The sequence below is a fragment of the Melanotaenia boesemani genome, chromosome 1 (genome assembly GCF_017639745.1).
Source record: "Melanotaenia boesemani isolate fMelBoe1 chromosome 1, fMelBoe1.pri, whole genome shotgun sequence".
In the NCBI taxonomy this organism is placed as follows: domain Eukaryota; kingdom Metazoa; phylum Chordata; class Actinopteri; order Atheriniformes; family Melanotaeniidae; genus Melanotaenia; species Melanotaenia boesemani.
In genome coordinates, this window is record NC_055682.1 from 33,477,096 (window position 1) to 33,499,317 (window position 22,222).

The following is a 22,222-nucleotide window of genomic DNA, read 5'->3' on the forward strand; positions in this document are numbered from 1 at the left end:
ATCATAGATCAACATGCTTGGTTCCTGTCATTAAATTTCACTTCCCAGAATAATTTTAACATTTTTGTCCAGTCCTGCTCTGCAATTAGGAAGAATCTCACAGATCCAGTCCTTTCTATCTTCCAAAAGGCAGCCATCATACACCAATTTATTACATACCAACTACACTATTATAATTTACCTCTACACATTCTTAAAGTGGGAACTAGAAGGAAACCATGTTTAAACTAGGGCTACAACTAATAACTATTCTGATGATCGATTAGTCACAGACTATTAAGACGACTAGTCGACCAATCGGATTATGTATCTCATGATTATTATATATGGATCTTATTTCACTTTCTGCTTTGAAATCTTGCATGAGGTTGTTAAGTAAGTCCGACGTGCCTCCTCTTTAAGTGTCCAATCATTGCAGACATACTTCCGTGGTACACAAGGTCCGCTTTAAAAATCTCACATGTATTTAATTTATTTTGTAAGTTTAAGGTGAAGTTATCCCAGACTTTTCACGTCCTCTGCCGCCGTTTTGCTCCCTAGTCTGCCGCCATATTTTTTTTAATTTTTTAAAATTTCTTTTTCGTTTTGTTTTTTTTTGCCAACAATAGTCAACGGCTAAATTTGTTGCCGACTATTTTTATTCGTTGCAGCCCTAGTTTAAAACATCAAAAACTGTAGCTATAAACAGAGTTGGTAGATGCAATAACTATGACATAAAAAATCATACATACTATGCAGCTTAGACAAACAACTAACTACTGTACATGTGTGGTCAAAACCTTCCAGTAATACCACACTGTACCACTGGGTGTGACATGAGTGACCATAGGGCCTTCACACCAGCCAGGCACCAAACATAACTGTAAACTGGCCAGTGCTTTAACACCAAAAGTTGGTTTAGAACCCGAAAAGTTGGTTCTCAACTAGCAACAAAAAAAGTAAGAAATTTACTGAATAGCACAAACGTCACCAGTCTGGTGCTCATTCCAGAGGTGGACCCTCCCCAAGACAAGTTTTATTTTACTGGAACTCTTACCAAATGGAAAGAGATTAAGTAGATGAAAAAGAGGATACCATAGAGCAAGGAGGGAAATGACTTATTACACTGATGCAGCTGAAAGAGTCAACAAATTACAGCAATGAATATAGTTTTTATACTTAGTCTGTAAAGACTGGTATGTGAGGTACAAGTAGGACACCGCAAGACCCGCAGTTAAGCTCACTATTAATACCCCCCCAAGTGCATAAATCCCCCCTGTGTGACACATGTATGGAGCTTTATCAAAAAATGATATCCCAAAAACTACAGGAAATGGGATACCTCCTCTTTGTCTTCCTTACTGAAAGAGTAAGGTAAAGTGAGTGACTTGAAAGAGTTCAGTGTCCAATTCCAAAAGCTTATTTCCAATTCAAATAATCATTTGGATAGTTGATGACTTCTTATCTAGTTATCTAGTTGTTTTTATTTCTAAAAATCTTTTTTCTTTGTAAATTCAGCTTTTCCTACAAAGTGAATAAAGGTCCATTTACATTTCAAAAACAACGTACCATCACTGCAATTAAAAAACTTCTCATAATATAAGAAGTCATAATAAAAGACAGTTCTGCTTAGAAAGATGTCAGGGGTTGTAGCACTTCATGCTCGAACAATAATCAAAATTGCATTTTACATTTTTAACAGACCATCAGATTCCCTTACATGCCATGTGAGAGGCTTTAATGACAGACCAAAGTGTTGAATAAACTGTATATCAGAGAGCATACATGCCACAAGGACAGCAGGACCTCATGTACTGTGCCAAGGGTCAGTGCAGCACACAGTGCTAACAGTAGTTGATATACATGTGCACTGTATATATCACTATGTCGTCACCCTATATAAAACTCAAGGAGACTTTGTGCAACAATGCCATGTGACCTTAGTTATGTTTCATTGCAGCTGCTGAAGGCGTCGGTGGATGTCTTAGTTTCATTAGGCTATTCCCTTTACTCTGTTTGCCTTCATTAAAGAGCAGGTGTTGAGATATGTTCAGTGGGAGTGGTTGTAAAGGACAAATGAAATGAGCAATGGTGTGTGGAGGGGGGCTTGTGGTTTTACTACAAACTGATCAAATTACAGCAGACCTCAGTAGCTCAGTTTTCAATAGAGGCAAGTCTATCATCCAGGGTCAGTATGGGGAAAAATAAAGTATAAATTCTAATGGATATGGACCTTTTGCATTTAAACATGAACATTTTTGTCTTTTTGAGCAATCTGATCATCAGTGAGAGTCTTAGAAAATGTCATTTATTCAATACTGTATTGATCAGCTGAATAGTTTTACCAAGTCATTTGTTTAAATAAACATTTTAAATTATTAACATCTTAGAAAAAACTAAAAATGTAAATTAAATCTATTTCATAGACAAAAAGTTTTTCATTCATTCATAACTATGCCCCCTTTTGTTGTATGCTGTGGCTTGAAAATAACTTCACATTAGGCTTGTAAAGGTGAAAGCGCACATATGTTACATGAGGTATGAATGCGCTAACAGCATGTCAGATGGTCAGATAGCACTGGAAATCCCCTCCCTTTGACACCTGACAAACACAGAATAGGTTGAGTGGTTTGTCTATTATTCGTACAACTGACAGTGGAAAATTCAGAGGCACTCTCACTCTGCTTGGTCAGCTCTGTGGAGCATAGAGGAGCAGAATATGTTTTCCATTTAATGCCCGACTATCTGTGGTACTGCCAACAAAATCAACCACAAGAAACGCTTCCAGTTTCTACTTTACCTTACCCATGTCAGTAGTTGATTGTTACATTAAGTAATTTAACAGATTAAGAATGTATTAATAAGTAAAAAATAACGCATGAGCAGCATTTTAGCTGCTGATAGTGCAGTCATAAAGAACAGACAATCTTTCTTTCTGTAGATGATCTTTTTCAGTGACAATGTAAGACTTCATATGAATTTGTAAAAACTGATTAATTTGAACTTAGCATTGGTGTGACATTATTATGTAAAGACGTTTAACTGAGCAGCAGTTTCCAGTGGCAGGACAGGTGTAAACTACAGTGGGAAAAGGGTTCAGAACCAATATGAAGAAAGTGAAATAAATGACTGAATAAAATTACAGATATGTATTACAGATGGCTGATGCTTGATTGCCGTGTACTGTATAACACCACAGATTTTAATGAGCAAAAAGCTGAGTTTTTCGAACACCTGGGCAACAATGGGGGTATGTGATTACTTTAGCTTGTCTATCAGTAAAGTAGCTTTCCATCTTTCTGAAGTAGATAAAGATGTGAACAATGAAATTGCGATTTTACGATATTAAAATGATCACTTTTTTAATTGAATGTCTTCAAAATAGAGTACATTTCTATAAACATTGCAAAAAAAACAACACTATTTTAGTATGAATGAAAAGGTATTGTGCTGTAATGCAGTTCAGTTCTAAGTGTCACATCAGTCATAAAGAACAGATCATCGCTCTTTTTGCAGATGATCTTTTTCAGAGACGGTGTAGGACTTCATATGAAATAAGAAGTCCTTGAACTCCATTCTGTGATCCTGCCTTCTCTTATCCCTCAGTGTGGTAAGGCTACAACTGCACCTCATCACAGTCTTTTCTGTATTGATTAGATTCCTCTTTTCAAAGAGCCACTGACAGATGCTTTCCATCAGTCCATCTGTCCTTGACGAGTTTATACTTCAAACTAATGTTGAACTTTACGAGTGTGTAGCGTTCAAAGTTTGATGTCAAGTCTGCAAATGTTCCTGAGCAAATATTGGTCTTTATTGAGAGCAGAAACCTATAAAGCGTTTCTTTATCTGTCACATATCGGCCATGAAAACTGCATGAGCGTTGTGCAATGGTTAACATTAGGTTCTTCTTTTCAAATCATTCTGATTCATTTAGTAGTCTCTAGTAGAGCATGAAAAAATTAACCACACAGGACTAAAACAACTGTGGAAAAGAAAACTATTACCATAATATTTGGCAACAAATTCCATCACTAATTAGTTGAGTCGGTGTTCTTCAGGCAAGATACACCAAAACAGTAAATATGTCTAAGTCCGATGGAAACAGGTTCAGTAAATATACACTCACATGAATTACTAAAAAACAAGATGCATACTGTTGCAATACTATCTTTTCAAAAGGCTCATACCCAAACTAATAAAACCCTCCATTAGCCACCTTTCCACCATATTAATCTATTCATATTTTGTTTTCGTTTGTGTTTGGTAGCCTTGGCACTCTTATTTACATCAAATTGTTGTACCCTCTTTATCAACAGCTCTGGGTAGAGAACTAACACAGCTCATGAAACTGAAACTTAACAATATCGGATTTAGGATTTATTCACATTTTTTTCTGGAAATTAATTTAAAACTGTGAGTATATTTGGAGGAAAACCCAGCAAACTGTTTGGGCAATAGGCCAACAAACCTTGTAAAGCTCGTGTCACAGGAAATGATAACTTCTCCACTGATAGAGACTATTGGCAGTACTCAGTGTGTTTACATGACATTCAAATACAAGTAAACATGTTAGTCTGACCACACTAGATTAAATAATTTCACAAGTAGACTAACATAGACTGGAAGTCAGTAATTGACGATCAAATTGGCCTCGGCTCTCTGTGCATTCTTATAAGTTCTGGCCAAATACTAACATAACGAGAGGGTGTTGGGGCATATAGCCATCTATCACAAAGAAGTGTGACATATTTCCTTAGTGCTTGTATACTATGACAAGAAAAGTATTTCAGTCAAATAGCTTAGCTGAGCTGTAACTGTAGCTAAGCGGGCAATATACATATAATAAAAGTAGAGAAATGTAGAGATATGCCAGCACTGTTACAGCAAAAAGAAATTCGGAGCCAGGGGTTAACATAACAGAAGGAACTTATTTATTTTTATGCTGTTTACTATATTTTAATTCTAGTGCGAGGTAAAGCTGAAGGTCCTTTACAAAGCTACATCTTTGGTGTTAGCTTTACAAAGCTACAAAGACTCTGCACAAAACACAATGAAAACAGACACATGGTATTTCTGTCTATAGTATTTGCTTTTAAATTAATCTAAAGTTATGTGGTGATAGAACTGCTAGCATCTGCACATTGAGCTCATGTTGATTACATGAAAGTAGGTTGGAGAGACATGCAGTAATGCGGACGAGAGTACTTCATGCTATCAGAGACAGTAAAGTAGATCTTAATTAAGGCATTTTCAGTCTTTTGGCTGTGAGGGTGAGCAACATTTGTTCAACAACGGTTAGAGAGCAATGGACAGAGTTTGTTTTTGGGAGTCAGCAGCAGAGTTGCGTCAACATTTGTATTTGTGACCAGGCTTTAGCTAAAAGGAGAGTCTGTTCCTACACGACCGCGTTTCTGAGCAACAAGCTGTATGTATAACCCAATAAGTTGTCTGTTTTGTTTTGATGGTGTGTGAGCAACAGTCAAACTAAAGAAATTAATCCACACTTGCTTTACCTGATCGCTACCAGCAGGTAATGCACATGCAATGATGACCAGAAAGTTAGCTGGTTATGTTTTTTAACGTTCATGAAATAATAGAATTACAGGAAGGGATGCTACAAACTTAACGACCAGGCTAAAAACACTCATTCACCATTCTCCAACCCTAGGGATTTGCTTAGCAAGAGAAGCCATAAATATAGCTAACTATACAATATAACTATTTCATATATGAGTATTTCATATATAGCTAACTATATATAAAATAAGCATAATGGAGACACTTTAAATATGCAATAGAAATGCTTTTCTGGCTGTTTTATTATTATTGTAAACTTAAAGGCTCATTTATGCTCCCTTAACATCCAGCAGTGTTGAGCCAGATGTTTGCATTGTATTACTACTTTTATACTTATTTTAAGTTCAGAGACAGTTATTAGCGACGGGAGTTCATCTTTGTACAAAATAGGGTATGGGTGGGGGGGCGAGTGTGCATGAAGCTTTGTTTGTATGTGTGCGACTTTGTGTGTGTACAATTATGAGGTTTGCCTTTTTATTTTTTGGTATAATTTTGATGTGAAGGCTTTTAAATCTTGTATTGAATATGCATGATTTGTTTTTATTGTGTGCAGCACCTTGTGTTGCCATGTGCATGAAAGGTGTTATATAAATAAAATTTGATTTGATAATAGGTACATCCATTTCAAGTGTTGCCGTAAATCACTACCCTTCTTACTTCTATGCATCTTTTTGGTTGCCTTGGCCGTTAAGTCAGTTCATCCACTAGTGGGCAGCGCTTACTTCAGAGAACATTTCCGCATTCTGACATAAGTTTCAGACACCGGTTGGCGGCGCTAATGCCCTGCTATAAACTTGTTTGCAAGCGCCCAACACACTCAGACTCCCACCATCCCTACAGTCAACCCCATCGTTTTCTCCTTCTTTTTGTTCCTCTTCTTTTTTCTGGTTTGTTTATTTTTGCTAGTAGCATGTTAGCTACAGACCATTCTCAGTGATGTTATATTCTTTCTTAATGCTGCCATGATGGGTGGCAAAAAGCTATCTGTCTTATCTAGTGGCTGTTAATTTGCAATTATTTAAAAAAAATAAATATAAATTTATTGAGTGAACAAACAGTTATACAGTGACAGTTTTCAGTAGGTTACATTAACATACAGTCATGGACAAAATTATTGGTACCCTTCGGTTAATGAAAGAAAATATCACAATGGTCACAGAAATAACTTGAATCTGACAAAAGTAATAATAAATAAAAATTCTATGAAATTTAACCAATGAAAGTCAGACATTGCTTTTCAACCATGTTTCAACAGAATTATTTAAAAAAATAAACTCATTAAACAGGCCTGGACAAAAATGATGGTACCCCTACAAAAGACTGAAAATAATGTGACCAAAGGGACGTGTTAATCCAAGGTGTGTCCATTAATTAGCATTACAGGTGTCTACGATCTTGTAACCAGTCAATGGGCCTATATATAAGCTACAGGTAGTCACTGTGCTGTTTGGTGACATGGTGTGTACCACACTCAATATGGACCAGAGGAAGCAAAGGAAAGAGTTGTCTCAGGAGATTAGAAAGAAAATTATAGACAAGCATGTTAAAGGTAAAGGCTATAAGACCGTCTCCAAGCAGCTTGATGTTCCTGTGACTACAGTTGCACATATTATTCAGAAATGTAAGATCCATGGGACTGTAGCCAACCTCCCTGGACGTGGCCGCAGGAGGAAAACTGATGACAAATCAAACAGACGGATAATATGAACGGTAACAAAAGAGCCCAGAAAAACTTCTAAAGAGATTAAAGGTAAACTTCAAGCTCAAGGAACATCAGTGTCAGATCGCACCATCCGTCGTTGTTTGAGCCAAAGTGGACTTAATGGGAGACGACCAAGGAGGACACCATTGTTGAAAACAAATCATAAAAAAGCCAAACTACATGTTGACAAGCCACAAAGCTTCTGGGAGAATGTCCTATGGACAGATGAGACAAAAATGGGACTTTTTGCCAAGGCTCATCAGCTCTATGTTTACAGATGGAAAAATGAAGCATATGAAGAAAAGAACACCGTCCCTACTTTGAAACATGGAGGAGGCTCTGTTATGTTCTGGGGCTGCTTTGCTGCATCTGGCACAGGGTGTCTTGAATCTGTGCCGGCACAATGAAATCTCAAGACTATCAAGAGATTGTAGAGAGAAATGTGCTGGCCAGTGTCAGAAAGCTTGGTCTCAGTCGCAGGTTATGGGTCTTGCAACAGGACAATGACCCAAAACACAGCTAAAATCACCCAAGAATGGCTAAGAACGAAACATTGGACTATTCTAAAGTGGCCTTCTATGAGCCCTGACCTAAATCGTATTGAGCATCTTTGGGAGGAGCTGAAACACGCCGTCTGGAAAAGGCTTCCTTCAAACCTGAGACAACTGGAGCAGTTTGCTTATGAGGAGTGGACCAAAATACCTGCTGAGAGGTGCAGAAGTCTCACTGACAGTTACAGGAATTGTTTGATTGCAGTGATTGCCTCAAAAGGTTGTGCAACAAAATATTAAGTTAAGGGTACCATCATTTTTGTCCAGGCCTGTTTCATGAGTTTATTTTTTTAAATAATTCTGTTGAAACATGGTTGAAAAGCAGTTCCTGATTTTCATTGGTTAAATTTCATAGAATTTTTATTTATTATTACTTTTGTCAGATTCAAGTTATTTCTGTGACCATTGTGATATTTTCTTTCATTAACCGAAGGGTACCAACAATTTTGTCCATGACTGTAACTACATTGTTTTTTTAATAAGATAAAATAATTTGCCATCCACTGTTTCTCATTAAGGATGGTACTAGCGGACTTCAAACTTTTAAGACAGTTCAGCACTTATGTGGTCAGGTCAGACAGCCATAATTTGAAAAATGTAAGCTTGTTGGTGCTCAAGACCCGTATGACTTCCCAAAATCCTTGTTTACAAACCTCCAAAACTGACAACTGACCGAGATATTGCTACCCAATTTAGCTTACCACGACCTTTATAACTACCTGCAGTCATCACAAGGGCAGAATTAAAATCTTACGAGCCTTTAAAGGCACATAAATATTTCATAGCAGGATACATATCAGACCTTCAGCTGTGGAAAGTGACCCAAACAAAGTATTTCCCTATTCACGTCAAAGGTGAGTAAGAAAACTGCAGACGCAGATAACGTTAACACAATATGGGATGTTTTGGCATTATATTTAGGAGTTATTGTTACAATTACTGTGAGAAAACATTGCTATTTTATTACTGTTTCGTTTATTGACAAAATTTGCCACCAACAAAGTGCTTGCTACACAGCTGAGCGCTCTCTGACAATTTCCAGTTATCGTGTTTGATGACAGCGACCCATCTAGCTCATCGTTCAGGGTCAGCAGGCAGTCTGTAAAATAGAATCCCATCCCCCCATCCTTTGCTACAACCCCCCTCGAAAACGGACCAAATATGCATGTACGAAAGTGTTCGTCTGTCTCCGTATCCATGTTCTGCGTCGAGTATAAATGGGCCTTAAATGTGTTAAAGCTTTGTAAAGGAAAATTTTAGCCTTTAACTTTTTTGGTGCCTTGAAAATTTAATTTTACATTGAGCTTGTTTAAGTTTAACATTATGTAAAATAGATATATTACCATTTTTAAATGGTTGACTGAAATAACTTTTAATTTGTTTTCATTCTGAAGCATTTTTCAACTTTTTTTACTTTGAAACTGTCATGATTTTTTCTCCACTTGTTCTTTACATCATTAGTAAAAATAATGCACTGAGTTAACGTGACAGAGCTCTGAACAAGAAAAGTCTTTTTTTTATTTTTGTTTGTTTTGTTCAGTTTTTTTAAATCTTGAAGTTATTTATTTTTCTTTTAAACTATTTATGATTAAACTAAACAAAATGGAGCAATTAATGAAGCACTAAAATATTCCTTAGACACGCATCTAAAACTCATTCCAGTCTTGTGTACAGATGGCAGAATCATCAGATGCGACTAGACACCAACAATAAGGACTGGGAGTACTGGAGCCACCACAAGAAGCCTCCTCCTGCCTGAGAGCAGCAGATGTGTGCTTTCGGACTCAGACAAATAAAAACAGCCTCTACGTTCACCAGTGGGTCCTCCTATTCAGCTCCTCCCATTCAGGTCCTTTGGCTTTTTTTTTTTTATCTTTTACAGCCCCTGCGACCCTGACTGAAATGAATTGAAAGATCACCAATCAGAGGCACGGCTACCACACGGACATGCACCCAACCACCCCCATCAAACCCCCTACCTCTTGTTGGGAGCTCCCGGTGGGAATGTTCACTGTTTGAAGAGTTAACTCTTTAATTCCGTCTGGAATGTTTCCTCTGGGTGGGGCAGTGTGCTGAACCAGACCACTAACTACTCTTCCACTTCCACAGAGCCCCCACCTACCCTTCAACTCCCTACTAAATTCAATACCTCTATTTCTGGAAGGGGGGAGTGGGTCCACACTTAGCTGTTAAGGGGTCAGCACAAAATGAAGCTGTTTTATGTCAGCACAATTATTCTTTTCCAGATTCAAATAAAACTGCTGATTGCATGAAAAAAAAAAAAAAAAAAAAAAAACAACTCATACATTCATTTCAATTGAAAAATATTTGCTACTTCAGTGTTTTTTTTGTTTTGTTTTTTTTTAAAGATTTTTACAAAAAACTTTATGTGCAAAACACAATTTTCCATCATTCTTATTTGTTTTCATTGTGACACAAATTCACAGCCAGCATCTGATGGCCTTCAGTAAGATGTAAAAAACTGTTTCAATTAAACATTAGAAAAGGGACTCTGATCTAAAAGCCAAGCCTTCTCTATTTGATCTGACCAATCTGGTGGATCAACCTGTTAATGTTGGAAAACAAAGATTACAGCTCAATAAACAACATTCATACACTGGAAAATAAAATCCTTTAATAAAACATTATACAAATGAGTGTGTAATCAGTAAAGGAAGAAAAATGGATAAATTTAGCAATCCCTAATTTTTAATTTTTGGGCCAGTCCTCTTCATTTTAGTCTTTCCTTTAAAAGATGAAAAGTAGTTTCTTTGTGTTGTAATCCACAGGCTTTGTGCAACTTCCCATTCCTCTCAGTCTGACACATGGAAGCTAAAAATGGAGGGCAGTTGTAGATGCAGTGATATCATGTTGAAGTAACACAGCTAAGAAGAGTGCCAGAGCTATATGCTGGCCAAACAACTTGATAGCCAGCCAACGTCCCAGACAGGATACTTAATACAACTACTACTTCAGCAGATCAGAAAAAGTACAGAACATCATACTGGCACATGTCCATTTCAATTACATAGACTACAACGATACAGTATGTTGGAAAATCCTGTTGTTTATCTGAACCCTTTATTCCAATATATTTATATGAAGTCATGTCCAGGGTTTGTAAAAGGACAGTTTTAGATAAATTACATATGATGCTCATCTAATGGCGAAGACTTATTGTTTGTCCATTTCTACTTTTCCACTAGATGTATCAAGCCAAACCTAAATCCATTATTATTACAATTACTACTACTAGAAAAACCATAATACAAATTGAACTGATATCCAAGTATTGTTGTAATCTTAATAATGTGGGTAACAACTCATTTCACTCTGGTCAAATCTGGATAACTAGGACATTCTTGGGGATTAGAGGAGTTTTTTTAGGTTATTGGTTGAGTAGTAATTCTACAAATGTAAATATTCTTAAATATGACTGCCCACTGAGTCTCCATACAATTCAACACAGCTTTCACACGAGTGAACTACAATTAAAGCTAATTAAGTTTCTTTTGGCCATCTTTAAGTCATCCAAAATCACAAGCATATTTGGGAATTAGGCTAATTGTTCAGTGTCTCATTAATAAGATAAGTGTTGAGTTTTGAACTGATCAAGATGACAAGGACCTATTGATCACATAATTAATTCAGGTCAAATAAATCTAACAAAGACATTAAATTAATTGCTCCATTCAGGTTCAAATTAAGTATTGCTTGGGATTATTTCAGGTGACTAACTTCTTTGTCTGAACTCTGCTCTAATTCTGCTTTATTTATATTGACAAAAAAGAGCAAAACCAAGACTTAAAAGTAAAAAAAAAAGTGAATATTATTGAACAGGATTAAAAACATAGAAATGTGTAAATAGCCTTAAAATATTAACAGCAATAAAAGAAAAATAAACTTACATAAAAATGAAAGGTTGGACATATACAAAGGGCAGAAAGAGTGTGTTGAAAGAATGGACTGCAAACAGATGGGGGAATTTAACAGAAGAAAACCCAAATGTAACACAACAAGGACATGAGGGAGCTTAGCACACAAAAACAGATCAACAATAAATGCTGACCTCTTTCACATATACCAATTGTCATTTAGCCTGTGTTCATAGCATAGGTAAACAATCTGGGTTGAGGCTTTTCAATTTTCTGTATAGCTCAGTTCATTTGAGTACAACAAGATGTAACAGGCCTCACACATTATAGTCACGCTTTATTCTGAGAAAGCACTGCAACAGGTTTTAATGGATCTCAGTCTACCTCATTATTTCTCATCTGAATGGTTCCATTTGCAGGCAATTTGTACAGAGGTCAGACGGTAATTCCAGCCTTATTACATCAACACAACAGGAAGTCCAGCAAACAGAATAATACTAAGTACACCATTTAAAACCCACTGACAGTAATGGCATGTGAGACAACATCATAACATTCAGACAGCAAAAAGCAGATCAGGTTGACATGTGTCTGCAGCGTGTACACCAGCCAGTGGGGCCTCTTAGCTCCTGCTGCAACATTCTTGAGAGACACGGTGACGGAGAGCTGCACATTTTAAACAAATGCTGTGGCTTTTTCCATAAATTCTGCAGTGGTGTGACGCACTATTGCAGAATCAGGGCAGGATATCAAAACATGACTTGAGCCCATCTCCTAAATGGCATTTCCTCCCTGTTCATCTTAAATAAGCAAAAAAAACAACAATAAACAATTCTGACACTTAAAAGCTCTCACAGAATCCTTATTGATCTCTTCATGGTAGCCATGCAGCTCCCCACTTCCTGAATGATGTGTTGCTGGGGCGACAGCTAAATTATGCAACAGTGCAGCCTCAACAGACAGTTTTCAGTGCCTGAGCAGGAAAAAGCTGGGCTCAAGGGTGGCAACTGTTCCCACAGCTCGTCAATAACAGATGCTCAATTACTGCAAGAAACCAGATTTGGTCTAGCGTGGTCTGCTTGGCCACCTCTTTTTCTTCTCTTAAACACATTCCTTACTGCAGTCATAGACCAGTTTTTCCCCTTGGCAAGTTTTTCTGTTGCACTTGTTGCTTCGTGAGAAATGATGCAACAACCAGGTTTACCTGTTTATCTCCAAAACAAAAACTTCCTTTGGTCTGAGATAAGCCATCTGATCAAACTGTAAGAGGCCACTTTTCCAGTTTCATTCCAACAGACTGCTAAATAAGCCCAACAAATCCAATGCTAGCATGACTACTAGTCTATGTAAAGCAATGAAAATGTAAACCAAACTCACTAAAGTTTGGTAATAATCAGTTTTGTGTTTTTAAATAAAAGAATACATATTAAAGTCACCTATTAGAGAATAACCATTTGTTTGGATTTTTACTGGAAAAGGACCATTTTCAGTGTGTCTGGACTGACCACTGACCTGCAGGTCTGTCCCTGGGAAATCAGAGTTTTACTAATTAAACTACTCAAAAGCATCACATGCAACAAGTCTTTAGTGTAAAAAGTTTTCAAAAGTGGGTAAGTGGGTAAAAGTGGGTATCTTTAACCTCCATTTGACACAATTTCCTGGGATCCTAAAAAATATCTGTGACATACTTAGATCAAAGTGTCACATGAATAAAGCGTAAAACCACATTTTTTAGTCATGTCTTTACACATGTTCATTGGAGCTGGTTTTAAGAGGTGGATTGATCCACTCAACTCCATCTCTTCTGTGGTATGTGCCTTTTGAGATTGGTGCTACTATGCTGGTGCAAATTTGTACAAAAATTACACTAAACAACACCTGAAAGACATTATTACCATAAGACAAAAGAATTCAAGCACGCAAAGCAAACCAAGCTCTAAAAAGCCACCACAGCTTGTAAAATCTGTATTTTGCCAGATTGAAAAGTTGTTACTGTTTATAAATATTATAAATCATGCAGCTGCAATCAACAGAGCACACCACGAGCTGCAGAGTTTAAGCAATGCAAAACCCCAACGTAATGAGAAAGACATGAAATCAGAGCAAAATAACATTATTCGATGATTCTTATAAGTATGTTTTAAGGCACAAGTAAAACACACCAAAAACCATCTGGAAAAGTCTTAACAGTAGATGGAGCTGGGGAACATTTTTTAGTGTTTCTACCTTGGGGTGGGGGACAGCTGAGAATACAGAGTGTGGGCTGAGAGCTGCACAGGTCAAGACAAGAAAGACTGCTCTTTGTGGCAAAACAGGATTTAACTTGGAGCAATAAAACATCGATCTGTGATTAATAGAATATATGTGTCACATTCAGTGCATAAACTTGCTTATATCTACACTTAAACCTGAGAGTTCAGTGAAAATACGTCAGACTGAGGCCTGAAATGAATTTTTTGTGCCTAGAAAACAAACAACCCAGGCAGTTTAAGTGTACGCACCTACTAAAAATAATCATTCCACACTTTATGGAAGTCCCAAACCAGACTTAGTTTGTAAATGTGTTTGTCCTGACAAAATCATATGAAATCAAAGCTCTAAAAACTGGCCTGACACAAGATTTTCCTTCGTGTTTACCAATATCAAAAATAAGGTTGCTCTGCTCTTATAAAAGATAAATGAAATAATCAATTTTATTCATTTCCGCAACAGTAGGCAGTTGAGTCAGTCCCACTGCAGTATATATATATATATATATATATATATGTATATATATATATATATATATATATATATATATATATATATATATATATATATATATATATATATATATATATATATGTATCGTTAGATAGATCGATAAGATCGTTAAATAGATCGATAGATAAGATCGACAGATAGATAGATCGATAAGATCATTAGATAGATAGATAAGATCGTTAGATAGATTGATAGATCGATAGGGAAAAACATGTATGTATTTCTGTTTTAGGTTATTTAAAAAGCTAAACTAAAAAAAAAGCTAAACTAAGCCTGTAGGCCACAGTGTAATTCCATGCCTTTGTATTTTCTGAGCTTACAGACTTGATCCCTGCAAGAAAATAGTAGTTACTGGAAGTTGTGGTTCTCTGCAGAGTCATTAGTGAACAAATGGTTGTGCAGGTAAATGTGCTGCTAATGGCAGCTGGAAAGGGTTTCATTTCCCTTTTTAGCAGGTGTGCTCGCATTTAAAAATACTTAAAAGTAGACACTAATTTAGATGTAAAAAGTTGTATTTCGCAGACATCAGGGAGGGAAAAAAGAAACCAGCACAAGGAAACCATGGTATTCCTGACAAAGGTGCCTTGTTACATTTCTCTGCTTTTATTACCTGGTGAATCTGTTTTCATTTGGCAAAGTACAAACACTTTACTGTTTTCTAAGTTGAAGGTCTGTAGAAAAAATAGTTTGGTCTGTTGTTTGGTTCACTTTTCTATGCAGCCTGGCCAAGAACAAAATAAGGCACCACTTGGATTTAACTAAGCAAATAGGCAGGATCCTCCCATCGGAAAATCAGTGAAGCGAATGAGCAACGTCAATGCTGGCAACAAGTTATTTAAGTCTAACTGGTGCAATGAGTGGCTTCTTATTCCGTCAAACAATTATGTTGGAAGACACACCCTGTGGTCATGGAAAGATCTCAAATTATTGGTCTGCAGCAAGTACAAAGGGCAGTACGATGATCTGGTGCTGTTTCAGCTGGCCAGGTCTAAAAATTACATGACCAAAATATGGAGGTGCAAGAGACATCATTTTCACACATTTATTGGCAATCAAAGATCCCAGAAATAATCTTATTAGAAACCTGTATGATGGGCTGGAGAAGACTACACGCAGCAGTACAACTGTCCCATCATCAATACAAGGCCTTGGGAAATAAATGTGACAAAATGTTTTCAAAATGATGCCACAGTTAATACATGCTGTAGTTGAAGCTTAAAGTGGTCTATAAAAAATTTGGGAAAGAAAATCAGAGTCGGTGGGTCAGAAAAATTAAATTGGAATAGCTAATATATAATAACTAAATCTGTCTAAACATACCCAGCAAGCACTCTTACAACCATTTAAATCTGTCACATGCTGAGAAAGTACTCATATCAGGTGTAGGCTACAAAAATAGCAGTATGATAAAATGAACGAGGAAAGCATTGAAAGAAGCTACAACTACTTGTGCAACTATAAACTATTAACAGCACCATTAACACCATAGCTCTATTCACTGCCGCCATATTGTCTCATTGGTCATGAGCCCAGGCTGCACAAAAACAAACTGCACGTGAACATAAAACTTGTAAACTGCTGGAACAAAAGCAAAGTGTAGTAAACAAACCTCAGCAACGTCCCTTATTTATAACACCAAAGCGTCCAAAGTGAACCAACGTCATAGCTCATTTTACAAAGATAAGAGGTTCAATCCACAGGCTGCAGGCATGATTACAACTCTATTAATCACAGACTGGTTAAGGCCAGAGAAGGAGGTGTGTATGGACATGTGTATGTGAGCATGAAGAGCAGGACAGCAATGGAACTGGGTTCCACAGGTCATGTAAGTAAGTTTATTTATAGAGCACCTTTCACAAATAAAAATCAAATGTTTCATGATGAATACAAAAATAAATAAAAAATAAACAAATTACATAAATACCCTTTCTCACAAAAAACTTTTCCGAATAAAGAAATAACAATAATCAGTACAACAAACAAACAATGGAGGTGACAGGTGGGGTGCTACAGACTGCAGAGGCCAGAGCGCTGCTACCGACCGGCCAGCCGGCCAGGCCATCTCTCGCTCCGCGAGTCGGCTTTGTCCACCATCTCTTGTTTGACATTTATTTACTCCGCTGTTTAGGAGGGCTGGGGTCACCATGCATACATCACTGACACGAACACACTGGCTAATGTGTCTGTCCACACCCATCTGCCCTGTATAGGAAACTAACAACGTTCAGCTACAAGGTGGACAAATAAAATGCTTGTCAGTCGCTTCTTGACGGTGAATTAAACCAAATTAACTAATGTGTCACATCCTAACTTCAACAAACGCAAGCTGATTTACAGAAAGCTCATTGTGTTGAATGATTGCAATCATCAATTTTGGAAATGCAATACGTTCTAGCAAATGGACATTTCTATGCTTATTATGTCACTTTATCGATCTGGATAACATCAGAAGCCAAACTCTTCCTATATATGGTTGCTATGCTATGAGTGCTTTGATAAAAGTCTTTATCCAACATGGCTGGTTATATGATATGTACATGTTAAAGTATGGGGGTCTCCTGTAAAAATTTATCTTCAGCTAGTCACCCTATCTTCCCTCTGTCAGTGCTTTTAGAATATAAGAATATAATAAATGTTCTCCCCCTTTTGGTCGGTATTTGTGGCATCTGTCAGGCTTGTCTCTGGCCCCTCAAGACAATAGCATCAAAAAGGAAAAGAAAAAAAAAAAGAGAGAAAAAGAAAGGAAAAAAAAAAAAAATACAACACACTTCCCCTGCCTCCACTGATCCCCTCCCCCTACAGCGGTGCAACCTGAAACTGCCTGAAGAGATGAGCCGTCATTAAATACTGCAGAGCTGACATAATGACAGGAAAGATAAAAGAGAGGAAACAAAAAAAAGGCCAGACCAATTCTCGTCCCATAATGCCTCCCCCAACCCCCAGGCTCAGCCCGCCTCGCCTAATAAAAGACACCAGGCCACAGATAGGGTACTGGTCAGCTACAACTTTGCTGCTATGATCCTCTGTTCTGTCAATGCTCAGACAAAGCCTGACCATCTCACAGAATAATACTACACTGCTATTTCTGACGTTTCATATATTCATTCATATATAAATATATACGTTTCGTATGCATTCCATAACAAAGCAGGGAAACTCAATTTCATATCATGTTCTTATCATAATGAGTGTATGTTTTAATAATGTTCAGCAAAAAGCCTTTTTACATGACCATCAAAATTTAATAACCAGGAGTACTCAGTAAGTAGTTGTTTTAATCGTGTCTGACACATCTACATGCACTTGGTCTGCATTTTCCAGTTCATTATTGGATTTCTTTCGTCATACATATGAGGTAGTGTGCATTACTCAAACTTGGTTGAATAGACTATCATTTATTTTATTGTTATTTTCAAAACCTCTGGTATTTGTTGAATATAGCACCGCCCATAAGGCTGTGGGCGGTGTAGGCCAAACGGTCTACACGTCAATGCTTTACTTTGTTTACTCTCCGACTTCCCAGTGCTGCACGCCGCTATGCTTTTCCTTTAGGTTGCACCCATGTTGAGATTATATCTCTTTTGTCTTTTTAATGTCTTAAAAAGGCGGAAGTGACAGTTTTTTTTACACATGACCAGACCAAAAAAAAACAAATCAGGTATACGGGTCTATATGCACGAAAAACATCTGAGCATTGGGGAGTAATCCAGGTGTGTTTGTCCAGTTTCTCAAAATCAGATAACAGTTGCTATCTGATAAAGGATATCAGATTAGGCTGTCTATGTGATCACTTAAATAATTTGGTACCTCCAGAAATTAGATAGCGATCAGTTTTTGGTGTATATGTAAACAGGCTCACTATGAGATATATGATAATAGTAAAGAAAGAGCAAATTATGTCATAATCTATTATCCGTGCTCTAAAGCTAAACAAGGAAATGTGGCCTAGAAGTACATCCAGCGACATAAGCCAATAAATAGACAGTAATAAAATCCAGACACATGATAGTTAAGCTCCTCTAACATACTGATCAAGCAGAGATATGTCCTTTCACACTGTCCACTCCTGTAGCTTTTTATATCACTTACAGGCCTCTGAGCACTCCATTTAAGCTGCTATGTCCCGAGCCATGGCGCTAAACCACCCACAGCTTGGGTCCGTTCCCCGTTGGCATTCCAGTGTTCTCCAACACAGTGCTGAGGCAATATTTACCTTCAAGAGAAAGTTTACTTGGCACACAGCCGAAACTCATGGGATGGCAGAAGTGAGGGCTGTGTGTGTGTGTGTGAGAGAAAGAGAGACAGACTGCTACTGTGTACTACATCCAACCTTTCCACCCACCCAAAATCCTCAAGCTGACCCAGTCAACCACCCACAGCCTCAGAACAGCAGCACTGCCCCGCCTGGCTCACTCCACCGCCTGGATCAGAGCCAAACCAGAGACGGAGCAAAGCGCCAAGAGGGACAAAGAGCGAACGAGACACACACTCAGAAAGTGAGCACAAGAGGAGAAAACTAGTGAGCGTGAACACATTGCACCTCAGTCTGGCCGTCTGCCAAGACTCACTGAGGAGGAGGTTTTTTTTTCACCACAAAAGCCAATCGGCGGTCAACCCCCCGTGGAGTTTTGAAGTGTCACACAAAGACGCTGCTGGAGCAGTGTACATATCACAGTGAAGATTAAGTAGTTTCTCGCAGCAGGGGGGTTCATGGAGAACCCAAACTTAACTCACAAATTTAACCCCCACCTCCAAGAAAAAAGGCAATTTTTCTTCTTCACTGTTAAAAGTTTCATGGGAGCTTTGGGTTTATGAGCAATATTTCGAGAAATGGAAAAAGAATAAAACACGATGGAAAATCTGCAGTATGAAGAAATACCAAGTAAAATGTACCAACCTGTCTAAAGTGGTCATCAAAGCCCCAGTCGGCTTGTCCGTTAGGAGAGGTAGCAGAATTGGGTCCTGCAGGAGACAGACCTTCGTCAGGCTCCTGCTTCACTCTAACAGGTGGGGATGCAGACCTCTGGGGAGCCGACGCAGAGTAACTCGCCAGTGGACGGGCTGGGATGCGGGAAGCATTCTGCTGCAAAGCAAGGGTCTGCTTGCGGAGGAACTCCAGCCCACTGGCACTTCCCTCATCCTCCTCACTTCCCTCATCCCCCTCCATCATCTCATTGTCATCATCCTCATCCCCTGAATCCCGACCTCTGTCTTCATCATCCTCTCTTTCTGAGTCTACACTGCTCTGATTGGATACCCGGGGAGGCAAGCCACTACCAGGAACACCTCCAGCCAGACCTTTGCCCATGAAGTTTGCACCGGATGCCCGGGCTGCTGCCAGAATGGCCTGCTGGGCAGCAACCTGCTGAGCATACATGATGTGGGCCTCTCGTAGCTTCCTCTCCTTGCGCTCCATTTCAAGTCGGGCCTGCTGTTGGCGCTGGAGCTGCTCCATCACTGCTTCAAGCTTCATTCCCCCAGAGGAGCTGCTTTGTGGAAAGGCCACACTGGGCTCCTGAGACATGCTGGGCTGTGGGAGGAAGAGAGGGAGTTATGAATTACCTACCAGATAAGACAATCTAATTACTCCTAAAAGCTGCATTGGGAACGAGGCATGACTTCAACCCAAGTTTGCAGCCATACAAATACTGTGTGGACGATTCAACCCACATCTGTTTGTAAGACCTAAGGAAACCCTTAATTTACTTTAGTCAACGTTTGCACAAGTTAGTCAAAGATAATTGTCCCTAATAAAAAAAACTGTAATATCTCAATAATAAATCCAAACTATTATTTGGTAAGTAAATAATTCTGAATCGTAACACTCGAAACTCTAGAAAATTACACTTAACCTACTTATAAGTATATTTTTATTACCCCTACCCCATCAACTTAATTTGCATAGGAGGCTGTAAAAGCAGGAAAATTCTGTCAGTAATTCAACCAGGATCATTACAAAAGTGGCCAAAGCTTTCCAATAAATAAATAATTGAAACAAAGAAACAAAACGATAAAACAATACATGGAAACATGTTTTTGGTGTACATGTCATAATATAAATACTACCTCAGGACGCCTCTGACAATTTGCTTAAAGAGAAAAAAAAGAGATAAATAATGAAATATTACAAAGGTCCTGTAGGAGTATTAATGAAAGCTACCTTGTCTAGGCAAACACTTGACACACCGTGTTTGCATATTTTTATTATGCAACGTTAAACTTCATTTATGGAGCTGTACTGTTCAACGTCGTTTACTAAAGAAGCAAATAAAACTGTTTCAGATAGCCTTAAATGGAGATCTTGGTATTAAATTAACAATAACATAAAGAACAAACAACTACACAAGTGGGGGGGGAACAGATAAAGCACCTTCTCCGCATTTAGCTAGTTAGCTGCCACATCCTCAAAATACGTGGATAACGTTGGCGATAGAGAGAAAACGAGTAAAACAAGCTAAATTAGTCCATTTGCGCTTTCATAAAACTATACTTCCTCACTAAGACTGTCACTATAATGGAAAATGAGTGAAAACCACCTACCATAGGGTTAAGTTACCTTTTGAAGTTTGAACTCTTTTTTTTTCTTTGGGAAACTCTAACGTTAAAACTAGCTAACTCTCCTCCGTCACTGTAATTTAAAAGCGGTCAAACTGCGTCTCCCGGAGGGTTTTTAGCTCGTCCCCGTCAAGAGAGAAACGTGAAAGGAAGCCAAGCACGACCACGACTCACCGTTTGTGCCTTACTACTGCTGGAATTGTCCACCATCCCTCCTTCCTTGGCTTTATCCTCCTTCTTCCCTCGTTTCTGGCACTCGTTCAGACACTTGTAAACACACACACGCGCGCGCGCACGAGGCGGTGAGACGCTGTGCATGCACACCGCAGATTCTCCGACTGATCCGCCTGCAGAAAGGTGCTAATGTGCTGCTTTTCGGGACGACCTTTCCAAAGACTGGCCGTGTTTCTTGTCTTTTTCCTGCTTTGATTTTTTCTTTCTTTCTTTTTTGTGATTTTCTTCTTTTATTAAGCAAGGGGACAGTCTGGAAAATGGCCCGATCTCATATCTCGGAAAGCGCTGAGGTAACTCCCAGTCGTTTTTTTTTTTATTTTTTCCCCCTCCCCTTGAGTTGACACCCCCCGCATGGCGCACACAAGCATTTAGGCCCGCCCAGCGACAGCAAAGAGTATCAGCTTTTTCCATTTCATGACACGAATTCGGCACCATTAAACATGTTCATTTACACAATAATAGCTAACATAATGCAACTCACGAATGGAGCCAATTGAAAGCTTTATCTCATAATTTAAAAAAAAAACAACAAAAAACAAACTTAGAGCTCCTGTGTGTATTGCACTGTTGAATAACGCCAAACGTTTTTTATAACAAACTATTAAAATGTTTTATCGATAGACATGGACGCAATCACGTATATTCTTTTAAAAGTCAAATTATACGACTAGGCATGGAGTTTATTCCTAACATGTTCTTTAAAAAGTTTCAGAGATAACTGGTTTATAACAGAAAAATAAGATATTTCACCGAAGTCTGCCTAATTATTTTAAACAAGATGCTAGAAAAACTTGTGTTAAAGCGCAACAGGTAACAACGCAGCGTGGCTCTGTGCTGCCACCTAGTGGAAGTTACGTGCACACGCTAAGAATAATCTACATCAGGGGTCTTCGACGTCTTGTATGCCAACTTAGGACCCTCAAACACAAGTTCATACAACTGTGTATTGCGAGGTTGCATATAAGTGTTTAGTTTGTTTAGCTCAG

At 38.3% G+C, this 22,222-nt stretch overlaps 1 protein-coding gene and 1 long non-coding RNA gene across 6 annotated transcripts in view; both read right to left on the minus strand.

Annotated features, from left to right (window-relative positions):
- Positions 1 to 21,541, minus strand: part of LOC121632310 (AT-rich interactive domain-containing protein 3B-like) — a 63,845-nt gene extending 42,304 nt beyond the window's left edge. For 4 of the 5 annotated variants that reach the window (XM_041973990.1, XM_041973812.1, XM_041973904.1 and 1 more), the window contains exons 1-2: positions 21,177 to 21,541; positions 19,345 to 19,977 (exon numbers count right to left, since the gene is read on the minus strand). In XM_041973990.1, coding sequence (XP_041829924.1) covers positions 19,345 to 19,977; positions 21,177 to 21,320 — 777 coding nt within the window. In that variant the 5' untranslated portion in view covers positions 21,321 to 21,541. The other variant, XM_041974068.1, reaches the window with a different exon arrangement.
- Positions 5,478 to 16,700, minus strand: LOC121632702. The gene is made up of 3 exons (XR_006008959.1): positions 16,689 to 16,700; positions 13,553 to 13,562; positions 5,478 to 5,542 (listed from the first exon to the last, which is right to left on the minus strand). It is a non-coding gene; the product is annotated as an uncharacterized LOC121632702 (long non-coding RNA).
- Positions 21,542 to 22,222: the final 681 nt, after the last annotated feature.